This window comes from Carlito syrichta, unplaced genomic scaffold (genome assembly GCF_000164805.1).
Source record: "Carlito syrichta isolate Samal-C Ts95f unplaced genomic scaffold, Tarsius_syrichta-2.0.1 Scaffold169430, whole genome shotgun sequence".
Lineage (NCBI taxonomy): Eukaryota > Metazoa > Chordata > Mammalia > Primates > Tarsiidae > Carlito > Carlito syrichta.
The window spans coordinates 417,059-432,099 of NW_007113526.1; the positions used below are offsets into that span (position 1 = coordinate 417,059).

General features: G+C 35.0%; 1 protein-coding gene across 1 annotated transcript in view; it reads left to right on the plus strand.

Moving 5' to 3' along the window:
• The window catches only part of MED13L (mediator complex subunit 13 like), a 305,115-nt gene that overhangs the window by 229,351 nt on the left and 60,723 nt on the right, over positions 1–15,041 (plus strand). The window contains exons 5-7 of the mRNA XM_021709241.1: positions 10,277–10,422; positions 13,588–13,782; positions 14,173–14,361. Coding sequence (XP_021564916.1) covers positions 10,277–10,422; positions 13,588–13,782; positions 14,173–14,361 — 530 coding nt within the window. The remainder of the gene's footprint in view (positions 1–10,276; positions 10,423–13,587; positions 13,783–14,172; positions 14,362–15,041) is intronic.

Sequence of the window (15,041 nt, forward strand, 5' to 3'; positions counted from 1 at the left end):
TTGAATAAACTTCCCTAAGTCATATTATATTGAAGTAAGAATTAATTCCTTATTTTGAAAATAGTTTAATAAATTGCTATAGTGATGGTCTTATCAGTAGTATTGAAAGACTATCATTTAAAAATATCAATAGAATATAATTTTTACATGATACTCTTGTGAACAAATTTCAAGCATAATATAAGCCCAAGTGTTTATTAGTCATAAATATTCTAACATTTGTTTTACTTTTATTCTTCAACATTCGTACATGTTTTTAAAAAATAGAACAGGTGCCAAGTGTAAAGTTATATAACAAACCCCTATAAAGTTCTTAACATGAATGCTTTCCAGTACTATAATTATATTTTTTAAAAACAAACTCAGTCAAAAACTGATACACACATAGTCACAAATAGACACCAAAGGCTCCTGCTTCTGATCTTCCCCTTCCATTCTTGTTTGCTTCCATCTTCCCCCTTCTCTTTCTTCTCTTTTTAAAAATCTTGCCTTCTCATCCTCCACCCCCCAATTCTCTCTCTCTCTCTGTTTTTCCCTCTTCATTCTTCACTTTCTCTTTCCTCTCCCTCATCTTCCCTTGTTCCAGAACATAATATAGAGACAGCCTTATGGTTTGCAAACTGTTTTTAAATCCACAGAGTCTCTGAGCATTGTGGTTGGTGTATCAGCGTGATGATTACTATGGGGAAAAACAGGGAAAGGAGTTATGGGGGGGCCATAATTTAAATTTGTGGTAAGGATAGGCTTTGCTGAGGTGGTAGCATTTAGGGAAAACTTGGAAGTGAGGGAGAGAGCCATGTTAATTCTGGGAGGAAGACATTTCCAGGCAGAGGGAATACTAAATTCAAACTGTGATTGCTTCTTTGAAGAATAGCAGGATAGCTTATTAAGTTGTAATGGAGAGAGGGAAGGGAAGAGAGCAATAGGCCATTTGATCAGAAAGGTAACTGAGGTTTGGTATCGGAGCTTACTGTATTTTTGACTTTACACTTTAATGAGCAGCCATCAGTGGGTTGGTTTCTGAGCTACCTGTTCAGTTCCACTGTCCTCTTTGTCCTTGAGTCATTGCTGCTCTGTAGTAATTACTATAGTTTAGTAATAAATAGTGATACTGGTGGATTGTTTCTCACTTTCCTTTTCCTCAAAATTGTGTTGCCTATTCTTGACTTTTTGTTTTTCTATATAAATGCTATAACCAGTTTGTCAAACAGTTATTGAATTACTGGTTAGAATTACATTGAATTTATTGGTTAGAATTACATTAGATCACTTTGGGGGAGAATTGCAGTCTTTATGATATTAGTATATTTAGGAATATGATACATCTTTAAAAAAGGTTTTGTATCTTTTATATTCTTCAAGCAGACTGATCTGTAAATTCCTCCATAGAAGCCTAAAATGTCTTTTATTTACTTGTCTTCTAAGTGCTGTAGAGGTTTTATTGCTATTGCTGACAGGATATATATATTTCCATTATATTTTCCAAGTGCTTCATAGGGACGCCACTATTTTCAGTCTTGTGTCTACCAATCTTATGAAGTTTCTTGTTTTCTTTTGTTACTTCTCTTAGTCTGTATATTGTATACATAAACAAGCCAAGAGAATTAGATCATCTGCAAATAAAAATGATATTAACCTCTTTTTTCCCCCCAATTTTTAAGCAACTTTTTTTCTTTTCTTGTCTTATTGTGTTGACTTGGATATCTAGGATGGTATTGTATAGAACACTTCGTTTTGGTTGTTTTTTTTTTTGGCTTGGTTTTTTTTTTTTCTTTTGAGTTGGAGTCTCACTCTGTCCCCCAGACTGGAGTGCAGTGGCATGCTTCCGGCCGCCGCAGCCTCAATCTGCTGGACTCTGGCGATCCTTCCGCCTCTGCCTTCCAAGTAGCTGGAACTACAGGTGAGCACTACCACACCTGGCTAATTTTTGATTTATTGTAGAGATGAGGTCTCGCCAAGTTGCCCAGGTGGGTCTCAAACCTGCAAGCTCAGGCAATCCTCTCGTTTCGGCCTCCCAAAGTGCTGGGATTGCAGGCTGAGCCACCGAGCCCGGCCTGCTTGGTTTTTTAAAAGGATACTTCTAAAGTCACTTCCTTCTAATTCTGCTTGCTAAGAATTTTAAAAATAATTATTGATTTATTTTCTGAAATTTAATACATACTTTTTTCCTATGTATAGAGATAGATTCTTTGATTTTCCTCATTCATTTGTTAGTGCATTGTATTACTTTCATAGATTTTCTGATATTAATCCATCACATCATTTGTTGAAACAATTTAAATAAGAGGGATTGATTGAGCCTTTAAAGTTTAATGAAACCTTCTAAGATGGTGTTGTGGTGGGTGGGTGAATTTTTAAATTATTAATTTCAAAATATATTCTGATTCTATTTTTATGGAAAATTATTCATTTAATGTGTATCACATTTATTGGCATAAAATGACTGTACTTACAGTGTTTTTATTATTAAAAACATTCTTTATTTGTAGTTACTTTCTGTATTTTTTCTCCAAGATTGTTTATTAGTACGCTTTCCTCTTTGCACAGACATCTTTTGTCCCTTCCTCCCTTCCTCAAATCAGTCCTACTTAGTGTTTTATCATCTTTTTGTTTGTTCAAGAAACAAGATATATTTTATTAATCTTTTCTATTTCCTTTCCTCTCTATTTTATTAATATGTATTTTTGCCTTCATTATTTCAATCTTCCTGTTTTTTTGTCTTTACCCTTTGTTGTATTCTTCTTGCTTCATTTAAGGCTTTCTTCTAGGCATAAGTATATAAATTACTCATTAAGTATGTTTGTCTCAGATTTTGGCATGTATTACTTTTGTTGTCATTCAATTTTAAATATTTTGTGATTTCCTCTGTAACTCATGATTTATTTAGGAAGTGCATGCTTAAGTTTTCAAACAGAAAGATTTTATTTACCCTTTTTAAAAAAATTGTTAATTTCTAACTAAATTGCACTGTTGTTAAAGAATGTGTAGTCTGTGTGATACCATCATTTATTTGAAATTTAAGACTTGTGTCTTATTACCCTTCAGTTTTTGCAGCTTGTCCGTGTGTTCTTGGAAAGAGAATAGACTCTCTCTTTATGGAAAGTCAACATGTATACTGAAATTTATATATTTTTGTATTTATAATAATTTATTCTGTTAAATACTCAAAAATATTAATTTTAGATTTGTTGGTTTCTCCTTATGTCCTAATATTTTTTTCTATATATTTCTTTTCTTTTTTTTTTTTTGAGTTGGAGTCTCACTCTGTCGCCTAGACTGGAGTGCAGTGGCATGCTCCCGGCCACCGCAGCCTTGACCTACTGGGCTCTGGCGATCCTTCTGCCTCAGCCTTCCAAGTAGCTGGAACTATAGGTGCGTGCTACCACGCCCGGCTAATTTTTTGATTTATTGTAGAGATGAGGTCTCTCCAATTTGCCCGGGCGGGTCTCGAACCCGCTGACTCAGGCCATCTACTCACCTCAGCCTCCCAAAGCATGGGATTACAGGCTGAGTCACCGAGCCCAGCTTTTCTATATATTTCTAAGCTATATTGTATACCATGTGGCTATATTCATTCATGTTTATGATTGATAAGATTTCTTGTTGATTTCCTTATTATATTATTATGTATTGATGAACATAGGTTTACAGATGTTTTGTTAAATATTATGTATTGTTATTTCTGAACTGTCTTATTTTTGTTAGGATTCTTGTGTCATATACTAGTTTCATAATTTTGGTATGGTTTTGCTTTGCATGTCTTTTGTGAGCAGTATGTAGATGGATTTATTTTAATTTTTGTAGCCACTCTAGTAATCTTTGTCTTTGTAATAGGTTTCATTTGTTCATAGTCACTGTCTATCTTTTCAGCTTTATCTTACACTAACTAGTCTTCTTCATTTCCACAGTGATTTGGCCACATTGTCTTCTAAAAATATTCTTTAAAATGTCAGACTCTCTTTAACTCAATACCTTTGCACATATAATTTTCTCTCCTTGTAATGATCTTTACCGCTTTCCTCTCATGATTGAAACCTTAGTTTAAATGTTTCCTTCCTCCTTTTTTCCAAAGAAGTTTTTCTCTGACTAGCATCAAATAATGTCTGACCAATTACTTTCTAAAATAGACCCTGTGTCCCATTGTTTTCTAGCTTAGTACCTTACTTCTTTTGTGATACTACAAAAGTTATTTATTTCATCTGTATGTGGATTATAGAGTGATAATATCAGTATTAAAATTACTGTTACTTTTGTCATTTTATTTCTTGTTGATTATTTGATGTTAGTCAGTAGAGGGAGAAAAAAGGGGTGGCATGGTCAAAAGGAGCTATTTCAGGTTGGGTTACATGCAGTAAAAAGAGGAAGAAATAAAGATTGTTCATGAGTGGGAGAGAATAAGTATGGGAGTACCTTTACAGAGGAAAAGGAATATGTAGAGCTTCTAGGGAAGGGTGAAATAAATGTAGCTACAGAGGTGTTTAAGGTGAGAAAGGGGCTAAATAAAGAGTTACCTGACTCAGACCTGATTTACTGAGTGAAGAGTGGAGAATAAACAGAACTGAGAAGGCCTGGAATACTTGTCCATATGGAGTGCTCTAAGAGAACAGGGGTGAGGCTCCAATTTTGGTTTGAGTAAACTTGCCATGTTTTTGTTCTACATCTTTTGGCCTATAGCTGTAGGGAAAATAGCAGAGTCGATTCAGGGATTGGTTTAAGTTACATCATTTGTGATCTTGTCGATGTTGTATAGGTGGGAAGGCAGTACTGACTAAGAACATTACGCTAAGGGAAACCAAGTTCTTATTCCAATTGTGCTCTGAACTAGTTATGTAACTTTGGGCATAGTGTTACTTTCTCCTGAATTATAAAGAGGTTGAGGCTGATCATCTCTAAAGTTTCTCCCAATTTTCAGTTAGGTGGAGTTGAGCAATTAAAGGTTCAGGTAAAAATGGGTGATGAGTGCAAAGAAGCAAGAACACGGTATGAAACTTGTAATAAAGATTCCCCTTCCAACTCTAATATAACAATATAACACTATATAGCATAGTATCGCTCTAATTGTATTTATAGATCCCCTTATATTCAACATTCATTCACAATTCTGATCTAATTTGCCTATATAAAATGTAAGTTGATATATAGTAAATGAATGTCTTTATTTATATGAGCTAGCTAATGAAAAGAACATTGAACTTCAAGTCTAATTTCAGCTGTGCCTTTAAGAGTGTTATTGGGCAAGCCAAACTCTTTCTAGCCCTTTTTTTTTTTTCCATCTATAAAATAAGGGAGGTTGGACTTTGCATTAAATTACCTGAATTTTACTTTTCGCAGGTTTCTATATCAGAATTGTGAAGTGTTATGTATCTGCATTTTATCAAGACATTTGGCATACCTTTTAGATTACCCTCTTTAGACAGAAATGGTAAAGGGTGACACCACTCTGGTGAATTTGTAACTTGGGGGTTACTGATGAGATGACAGAAGATTGTTTCCTTAGTGTGGTCTTTTTCAGCATGTTTAGCATTGCCATTGATGAGGATATTGATAGCTTGCTGATCAAATAAGGAATATGTTGGGTAACAGATCAGGATAAACCATGATGCCAGCAGGCTTCGACTAAAAGCCAAATATGACAGGGTGAAGCACCATGGTTTCCTCTAGTGCACTCTTCTTGTAGGGCCAAAAGGCAACACCACACAAGGGTAGGGGACAGGGGCTTCTTCACATCTTGTCTCCATTGCTTTATGTGTGACATGTGGCCCTACATTTCAAAAAGTATAAAATTATATTATGATTTTTCTCTTTCTCCTCTAGTCACGCTGCTTTATTTCCTGAAGGCAACCAGTATTGTTAGGTTTTTAAAGTGATCTTTCTACAAAAATTTTATGCTGATGTAATCAAATTATGCGTACATATATTTTTCTCTCTCCTTTCCCATTTTATACAAATGTGAATATATTAATCATACTGTTTTGTACCTTGTTCTTTTTTTTTCTCATAACAATTTTTGTTGGAGCTTTTCTCATATCTGGATGATCATTTCCTTTTAAATGGCTGCATGATATTATTTTGTATGGATATGCCATAGTTTAGGTAGCAGGTCTTCTGCTGATAGACACTTTGCCTGTTTTCAGACATTATTAGAAGCAGTGCTGTGATCTATAACTGCTCAATACTGTAGTTTTACCTGTGGGATTAATTCTTAGGAGTTCTATTGCTAGCTAGGTCAAAGGGAAAGTCCTCTTTCTAGTGTCAGTATTGTCATCTTGTTTTGTGTACTCTTAGGGAAAAAGATAGAATTTAATAGCCAAAAAGGGATTTAGGTACCATCAGAACCATTCAGTGATTCTCCAAACGTGGTCCTTGGGCTACAACCAGCAGCAGCATCCCTTAGGAGCTGATTAGAAGTGCAAATTTGTGGGGTCCACCCCAGCCAGACCTCCTGAATCAGAGCCTCTGTGGAGGCTAGCAATCTGTGCTGATACTTCCTGTAGTGCGGAAATTAGGATTAGAGAGATGAAGTCACTTGTCAAAGATTACATAGCTACTGGTGGCTTCTGTTATATTTCCACTATAACTTGCTATTTTTCTTATCTTGTTTTAATTGTCTCTTTTAAACAGATGTTTTGGTTTTAAAGATGCCAATATTAAAAATAGGTCATTGATTCAATTCTTTATCTTTTTCATTTATGCTTCTCAATGCTTATGTTTTTTGGAACAGAAAATTCAAATGAATACTATTTTGAAATTTTTATAACGACTTTTTAGAATCAGCTGGCTTTCTTAAACCAAACCTTAAATTGACTCCCTGTTAGTCTGTTTTCTCAGGGCGGGACTTCCGACTTCTTTTTCAGATTCCTTTTCAATCATGTCCCACCATTCCTCCTCTGTATAGAATTTCCAAACTACATCCTGCTCTTAACTACATCTGTTCCTTCTTCATGCTTTTTTCTCAGTTTCTTTTTTCTTCTGCTGAAACTTATTTGCTTTTTTTTTGCATTCTGTTTTATCTTAAAGTGATACATAATTATAAGTATTTATAGGGCACAGTGTAATGTTTTGATACCTGTATGCAATGTTTAATGATCAAATCAGGGTAATTAACAAATCCACTACCTCAAACATTTATCATTTCTCTATGACTTTAAGAACATTAGAAACTCTTCTAGCTATTTTGAGATACACAGTACATTATTTTTAACTAACTATATTCATCCTACTGTGCAGTAGAGCCCCAGAACTTAGTCTTCCTAACTGTAACTTCGTACCTTTTGACTAGCCTCTCCCCATCCCTCCCTACTCTACCCAGACTCTGTTAAGTCATTATTCTACTCTCTACTTCTGTGAGGTCAGTTTTTTTAGATTACACATATGAACGAGATCATGTGATATTTGTCTTTCTGTCTTTGGCTTATTTCACTTAACATAATGTCCCGACAGGATTTCATTCTTTTTATAATGGAATAGCGTGTGTGTGTGTGTGTGTGTGTGATGCTTTCTTTATCCATTAATTTGTTGATGGACACTTAGGTTGATTTCATATCTTGGTTATTGTTAGTAATGCTGCAGTAAATTCTATTTGTAATATTTTGAGAAATATTCATACTGTTTTTCATAATAGCTGTATTAGCATTAACAGTATCTAAAGGCTTCCTTTTCTCCACATCCTTGCCAACACTTGTTATCTGTTATATTTTATCATTATCTATTGATAGTGAGGTGATATCTCATTGTGATTCTGATTTGCATTTTCCTGATGATTAGTGATGTTGAACGTTTTTTTATATGTTGGCCATTTGTATGTTTTCTTTTGAGAGCAAATCTGGGAGCATCATACTATCTGACTGCCGAATATACTATAAACCATAGTGATCAAACTAGCATGGTACTATGTCATAAAAGCAGATGCATAGGCCAGGAGAACAGAATAGATAACCCAGAAATAGATATATGCATCCACAGACAACTAATTTTCGAAAGTGATGCCAAAAGTGCACACTAGGGAAATGGAAGTCTCTTCAGTGAATGGTGCTGGGAAAATTGGATATCCACATGCAGAGGAATGAGACTAGACTTCTATCTCTCACCACGTAGAAAAATACCTCAAAATGGATTAAAGACTTAAATGTAAGACTCAAAACTATGAAACATCAGAAGAAAACATGGAAATGCTTCTTGACATTGGTCTAGAAAAGGATTTTTTAAAAAATAAAATCTCAAAATCACAGGCAATAAATGCAAAAATAGAAAATGGGATTGCATCAAAGTAAAAACCTTCTTCACAACAAAGGAAATGATCAACAGGGTGAAGAGACAGCCTACAGGGTGGGAGAAAATATTTGCAAATCATTTATCTGTTAAGAGTTGAAAATATCTAGAATATGTAAGGAACTTAATAGCAAAAACCAAATAATCTGATTTTAAAATGGGCAAAGAACCCTATTTTCATATGTTCTTGTCTTAAAACATTTGCATATTCCAATTGAAGGAATTACTACCTTTTAGCTTTCTTATGTCAATTTGTTTTTATTTCTTCTCTATGTGTGTATCTGTAGTTTATTCATGTGCTTTCATATCAGTCTCTTTCTAGTGTATATACTCCTTGAAGGCAAGGACCATGTTTTATTCAGTGTCACTCCAGACTCCTTGCACCATTCTCTGTACTTACTAGTTGGTAGATAAATGCTGGTTATGTTTATTCTCATGCACGAATCAGTGGGAATCAGTGGAATAGAGAACACATGGCTATAGTCTACATCTGCATCTCACACCATCTTATAAATAAGTGATTGGACTATGTGGAATTGTGAGCATGAATAGGGATGAGTCAGCTCAAACCCCTCAGCTGAAATTTGCAGCTGAAAAATAAGCCAATCCACAATCAGTAAAACTATGTTTTGGTCCTGTTATGTGCTAGGCATACAGTTGTATGTTAAGGATGATGTGTTTGTAGTATCATTTTCATACAGAAAGGATAGTGTGTTTTTACTATTGATATTATTTTATACCTGTGTATGTTTAAATTATGTGCATTGTTTCTTTGTGAACTTGAAACTTAGAATTACGGTATCAGGGTTTTCTTATAAAATTTTTGTCACTATTTTGTATTTACTTTGTTGTGCTGTATATTCAAATAACACATCTAAGTGTTTACTGTTGATGAAACTTAATCTAATAAAGTAAAATGTTATGTTATCTTAACATACTTGTCAAAGAAGAATATATATGCTCTACTGTGTGATAAAATAACATTTTTATCAATTTAATTTTAATTTTTCCTTAAGCCATCATAATTTTATACTTGGAACAAAGTATTTGCTATTTTCAGATCAACAGTTTCAACCTTATTGTAACATTTAAGCTTACAAATTTGATGTCATACCAACTATTTTGTCATTGTCCTGTGAATCACTCAAAAGCCAGTTCAGACTCAGCTCAGAAGTTGCCTTTTGATCTTGTTCTTAAGCCACTATTTATTTGACCTAACACATCTATCTATCTATCTATCTATCTATCTATCTATCTATCTATCGCCCCATCGATCGATCGATCTCATCTATCTATCTATCTATCTATCTATCTATCTATCTAATATATTTAATTTTTTGAGTCAGGGTCTCACTCTGTTGTCCAGGTATGGAATGCTTTGGAACAATCACAGCTTACTGCAGCCTCAAACTCCTAGAGTCAAGCAGTCCTCCTGCCTCAGCCTCCCGAGTAGCTGGGACTACAGGCACACACCACGATGCCTGGCTGATTTTTTTTTTTTTTTTTTTTTTTGTAGACTCAGGGTCTTGCTATGTATGTTTCCCATGCTGATCTTGAACTCCTGGGCTCAAGCAGTCCTCCCTTCTCAGCCTCCCAAAGTGCTTGGATTACAGGTGCGAGTCACTGTGCCTAGCTTGACTTCACACATTTTTTTTAGTGTTTGCCATGTGCTAGGCACTGAGAAGGCAGAAAAATGTCATGATTTTTATTTCTTCTCAGGTGTTTATAGTTGGCATGGTAGCTTTTATACAAATGAAACTGAAAATGTTTTGCACTATAACTTTCAAAAGTTCAGAATACAACATGTCTAATTTTTCAGATTTACCTTGCAGCTTTAATTAAGTTCGTCATCAGTGAACTAGAAGTTTATGCTTTGTTCACAATCAATTAGAGATCAGCCTTACTGGACATTTGATAGAGTTATATCTTATCTGTAGTTCTTGTTTCTAGCACTCATTTCTAACCAAAATGTAAATGTGAATTTCTCATTCTTTTTTTTTTTTTTAAGTGAGCATTTGTCCTGCGCTTTCACATTCTTTCTTCATGGAGAAAGTAATGTATGTACAAGTGTGGAGATTGCCCAACACCAGCCAATTTATTTGATCAATGAGGAGCATATACACATGGCTCAGTCTTCTCCTGCACCATTTCAAGGTGAGTGATGGATGTTCCTACTCTCACTGCCCCTCACCCCCACTGAGTGGATAGCCACTGTGGCCAGTGAAGTCTTGCAGGATGAAACATTATCTTTTTAAAAATTGTTTATGATTTTTAAGGTGAGACATCTTAAATGGATATTTAGAAGCTAAGCATAACGGTCAGTGTTTGAAGAAGAAAGGAAAGTAATAGCTTTTTCATTTTTTACTCATGTTTATCACATATATAATATGGTCTCATGTAGTTGTATCGAAGAATAAACAGTAGAGAATTTCTTCCTGAACAAGAGAAAATCAATAAATATTTAAAAAATATAATCCTATGAGTAATTGACAAATCTTATAAATTAAAGTTGTTATTGCTATGTTTGTTAACAAGTTTTCAGCAACATAATGGGTTAGAGAAAATTACTGTATCAAACTTAGTATTTGAGATTTCAACTTAAATCAAATTTCTAAAGTTGTATATAGTTTTTCATTGATTTTAGTATCTTTATTATTTTCTTTTGATTATTGACTACACTGATAAAATACCTGATAATAGATATTTAGTTGTGATTTAACTAATATGTTTCTATTTTTATTAATTTGCAGCTTTAACATCTAGATATTACCAAAATAACTTCATGTCCTTTAGATCTCAGCATTATAAATTTTTTCTTGTCTTTAGAATTCAGAATTTCCTATGAATGCCAGTTTTAAAATGTTATAATAATAGGTTGAACCATATGGGAAAAAAAATTTTTCTTTTTGGTTCATCCTAATATGTCATTACTAGAGCTATCTGGTTTAAATAGTCTATCATGCAGATTATAATTATAATTTTTTATTTTTCTAGAGATAATTTTTGCCCTGTTGCCCAGACTGGAGTGCAGTGGTGTGGTCATAGCTTACTGTAACTCTGATCTCGTGAACTCAAGCTTTCCTCCTGCCTCAATCTCTTGAGTATCTGAGACTATGGGCATGCACCAACATGCCCAGCTAATTTTTTAATTTTTTTTTTGTAGAATTAGGGTCATGCTATGCTGCCTAGGCTGGTCTTAAACTCCTGGCCTCAAGTGATCCTGCCTTTGCCTTGCAAAGTCCTGAGATAACAGATATGAACTACTGCACCCAACTTCAGAATATAATTTTTTTAAACACTGGTATTCTAACAGACTTGACTAAAATATTTTAATTGATGTACTAGCCTTTCATGAATATTTAAGCCTTCATTTTATTTATGAGTTTTTTTTGTTTTCTACACACTATTCTGATTTAATTTGACAAAAGCATCTGTTTCTTGCCCTAAAGATAATAAAGCTTTTATTTTTTTGAGGTAAAAATGAACTTTGAATTCTAATTTAATTGTTTTCTAATTTTTAACTCAAATCTCTCTCCTTAACACATTTTAAGCTGCTTACTTTTCATTCTGTAAAGTGAGTATTTTATATATGAACTTTAAAATTCAAAACAAGCCAGTTCTCAAACTATACATGTACAGGTTGTACAGGTATGTGCATATTATGGATTGTCAGGATTATTTAAATACTGTTTATTTGACTATTAAAGTACTAAGGACCATCTGACATCCTAGATTTTATCACTCAAAATAAAAGCATTTATTTATGATAATAGCTGAAGGAATCACCAGTCATGAGGGAAGAGAACTAACTTTTTAACCTTCAAAGTTGGGAAAGATAATACTAGGAATACCAGGTCCCTACAGACCACTTATTTCAAATCTTTCACTAATGTCTCAGGTCATAGAAGACTTTTGTGGGACATCATCTTGCTTATTTTCTATGATTGGTGTGGAGGAGGTAGATACTTAGGGCAGGTGCTGGCCTGTAGATAATTATGTTCACCATATTGATATGGGGCTTTCCTAGAAGTGTTAATGCAAAGAAAAAAAATTATCCTTGATTAACTTTGTTGGTTGGAGTCAGTATTTTTATCCCATTTGAAACATTGAGGAACAGCAGAAAGACTCCAAGAAACAGGTGTGTTTACAGCTATCTCTCTCTTGATTGATGTGACGTATCATCTAGCTCTTTAAAAGTAATCAACATATAAGGACATCCCATTTAATGACTGTGCTGGGATTTTTTTTTTTAAGATTAGGATTAAGAGAAAAGGTGACATTTAGCCTCAGAAAATATTTGGAAGATTGAAATACTCACCCCAAGGCTAAGAATTGGCTGGGTTATTCACATTATCACATTAACTATATGTGTGTGTCTAACTCAGTGAAAATGACATCAAGGTCAAATACTGAAAAGAGGATAGAGGACTTTGAGTCCTTTACTTTGAGTTAAATAAAATTGCACGTAGATGGCCAGGTGTGGTGGCTCATGCCTATAAGCCCAGTGCTTTGAGAGGCTGAGACAGGAGGATTGGTTAAGGCCAGGTATTCAAGACCAGCCTGGATAACATACAGAGATCCTATCTCTCAAAATATAAAAATGAAAAAATTACTGGGCGTGGTGGTGATCACCTGCAGCCCCAGCTACTTGGTAGACTGCGGTGGGAGGATTGCAATTATAAGGCTGCAGTGAGCTATGATTGTGCCACTGCTCTTTAGCCTGAGTGAGCAAGACTCTTCTCTAAATTTTTTTTTGTTTAACTTAGAATTGTTTGATCAACAGACCACCAAAACCATCATAACTGAATTATAACTAACATTGTGCTTCAAGCTTAGTACACCAGGACTTTTTGTTATTAGAAACTTTATATGCTACTCTTTGATTGCCACAGATGTTTAGAAAATCTCTGGAACCATAGGAAGAGTGTTCTAGACAGGTTTGGGGGTATGTGTACTGAAATTTTTTTCCTGTTTTGGAAGATTCAGTGTTTGCTTTGTATATACTATTATTAAACAGATGTATATATGCTTTAATGTACAAAGTCTTTATATATTGTGTGGTGATGTACCTGTTTAATAATGTAATATTATCCCTGTTTGATTTCCTTCAAAAGTTGATGTAAGTTGAGAGGCATATAAAATAATAAATATTAAAATAGAAACTTTTAAAAATTATACTTTAAGAGAAGTTAGGAAAGAAAGTACAGTACATGTTAAGTGATGCTATTCTATAACCTGGAATTAGCACATATGTATTGTTACACTTAATTAGGAATTATTTCTCTAACATGTAGCATATGTTTCTCCTCCCCTCCGCAGTGCTGGTAAGTCCTTATGGCTTAAATGGCACACTGACAGGCCAAGCATACAAGATGTCAGATCCAGCCACTCGTAAGTTGATCGAGGAATGGCAGTATTTCTACCCGATGGTGCTAAAAAAGAAAGAGGAATCAAAAGAGGAAGAGGAGTTGGGATATGATGATGATTTCCCTGTGGCAGTTGAAGTAATTGTTGGTAAGAGAAAATATTTTGCCCCAAGAAATTTTTTATTATTATTTATCTTCCTTAGTTTAAAAAGGTAATCATTCAGATTCATTAGAAACAATCTCCGTAATTTTCTATCTTTTTTTAAATTCTCTTGATACAGTGGTATATGCTGAGTAGTTATCTTGCCTGAAGCACCAATGGTCCCTGTATTCTAAATGCTTTTATCATCATGTTGGAATACATGTTTAAATAACTATTAACTTACAAACAAAAGAAGTTTATCGTTTTTGGCGGCACTTCAGGAGCATCTTGTTTTCATCATTGAGCTTTGACTTTGACCACTGGAATAATAAAGTTGGCAGTCTTTTGTGAACTCTTTCTTAGGCATACTTCTCTTCTTGCTCTCTTTCCTTCCAGGTGGCGTTCGGATGGTTTATCCTTCAGCTTTTGTTTTGATCTCTCAGAATGACATCCCAGTTCCTCAGAATGTTGCCAGTGCTGGAGGCCACATTACAGTTGGGCAGCAGGGGCTTGGTAGTGTAAAGGACCCCAGTAACTGTGGGATGCCTCTGACCCCTCCCACCTCTCCAGAACAGGCTGTCCTAGGTGAGTACGATCGAAGAGTATTCTGGGTGGAAGCGATCCCAGAAGAATCATGTAGCCAGCCCCCTGCCATGAAACAAGTGAGAAAACATGGAAAAATTCCTGGTAGAAGAGATGGAAGTGGTAGAGTAACTTGTGGATTTTAGAAATTGAAGGAAAATTGCAAGCAAATAGGATTGATGTACTATAGAATTTTAATTGTACCCATATTAATCTTTATTTTGATTGAACAATTTCATTGTTTCTTTTAACTACTTGCCATGATAACTATACATCTGCCCCTTCACCCCTTTACAGAGGAAATAGACAAAACTATAGCAAGGGGGGGGTCTCCCTTTTTTGCCCTGGCTGGCCTCAAACTCCTGGCCTCAAGTGATCCTCCTGCCTTGACCTCTCAAAGTGCTGGGATTATAGGCATAGGCCGCTGCATCCAGCATAGGTTGCTTTATAAAAAGGACTTGGTGGCTCAGCCTGTAATCCCGTGCTTTGGGAGTCTGAGGTGAATGGATTGCCTGAGCCCCTGGGTTCGAGACCTGCCTGGACAACTTGGTGAGACCTCATCTCTACAATAAATCGCCTGGGCTGCGAGACATCATCTCTACAATAAATCAAAAAATCAGCCAGGCGTGGTAGCGCATGCCTGTAATTCAGGCTACTTGAAAGGCTGAGGGGGAAGGATCGCC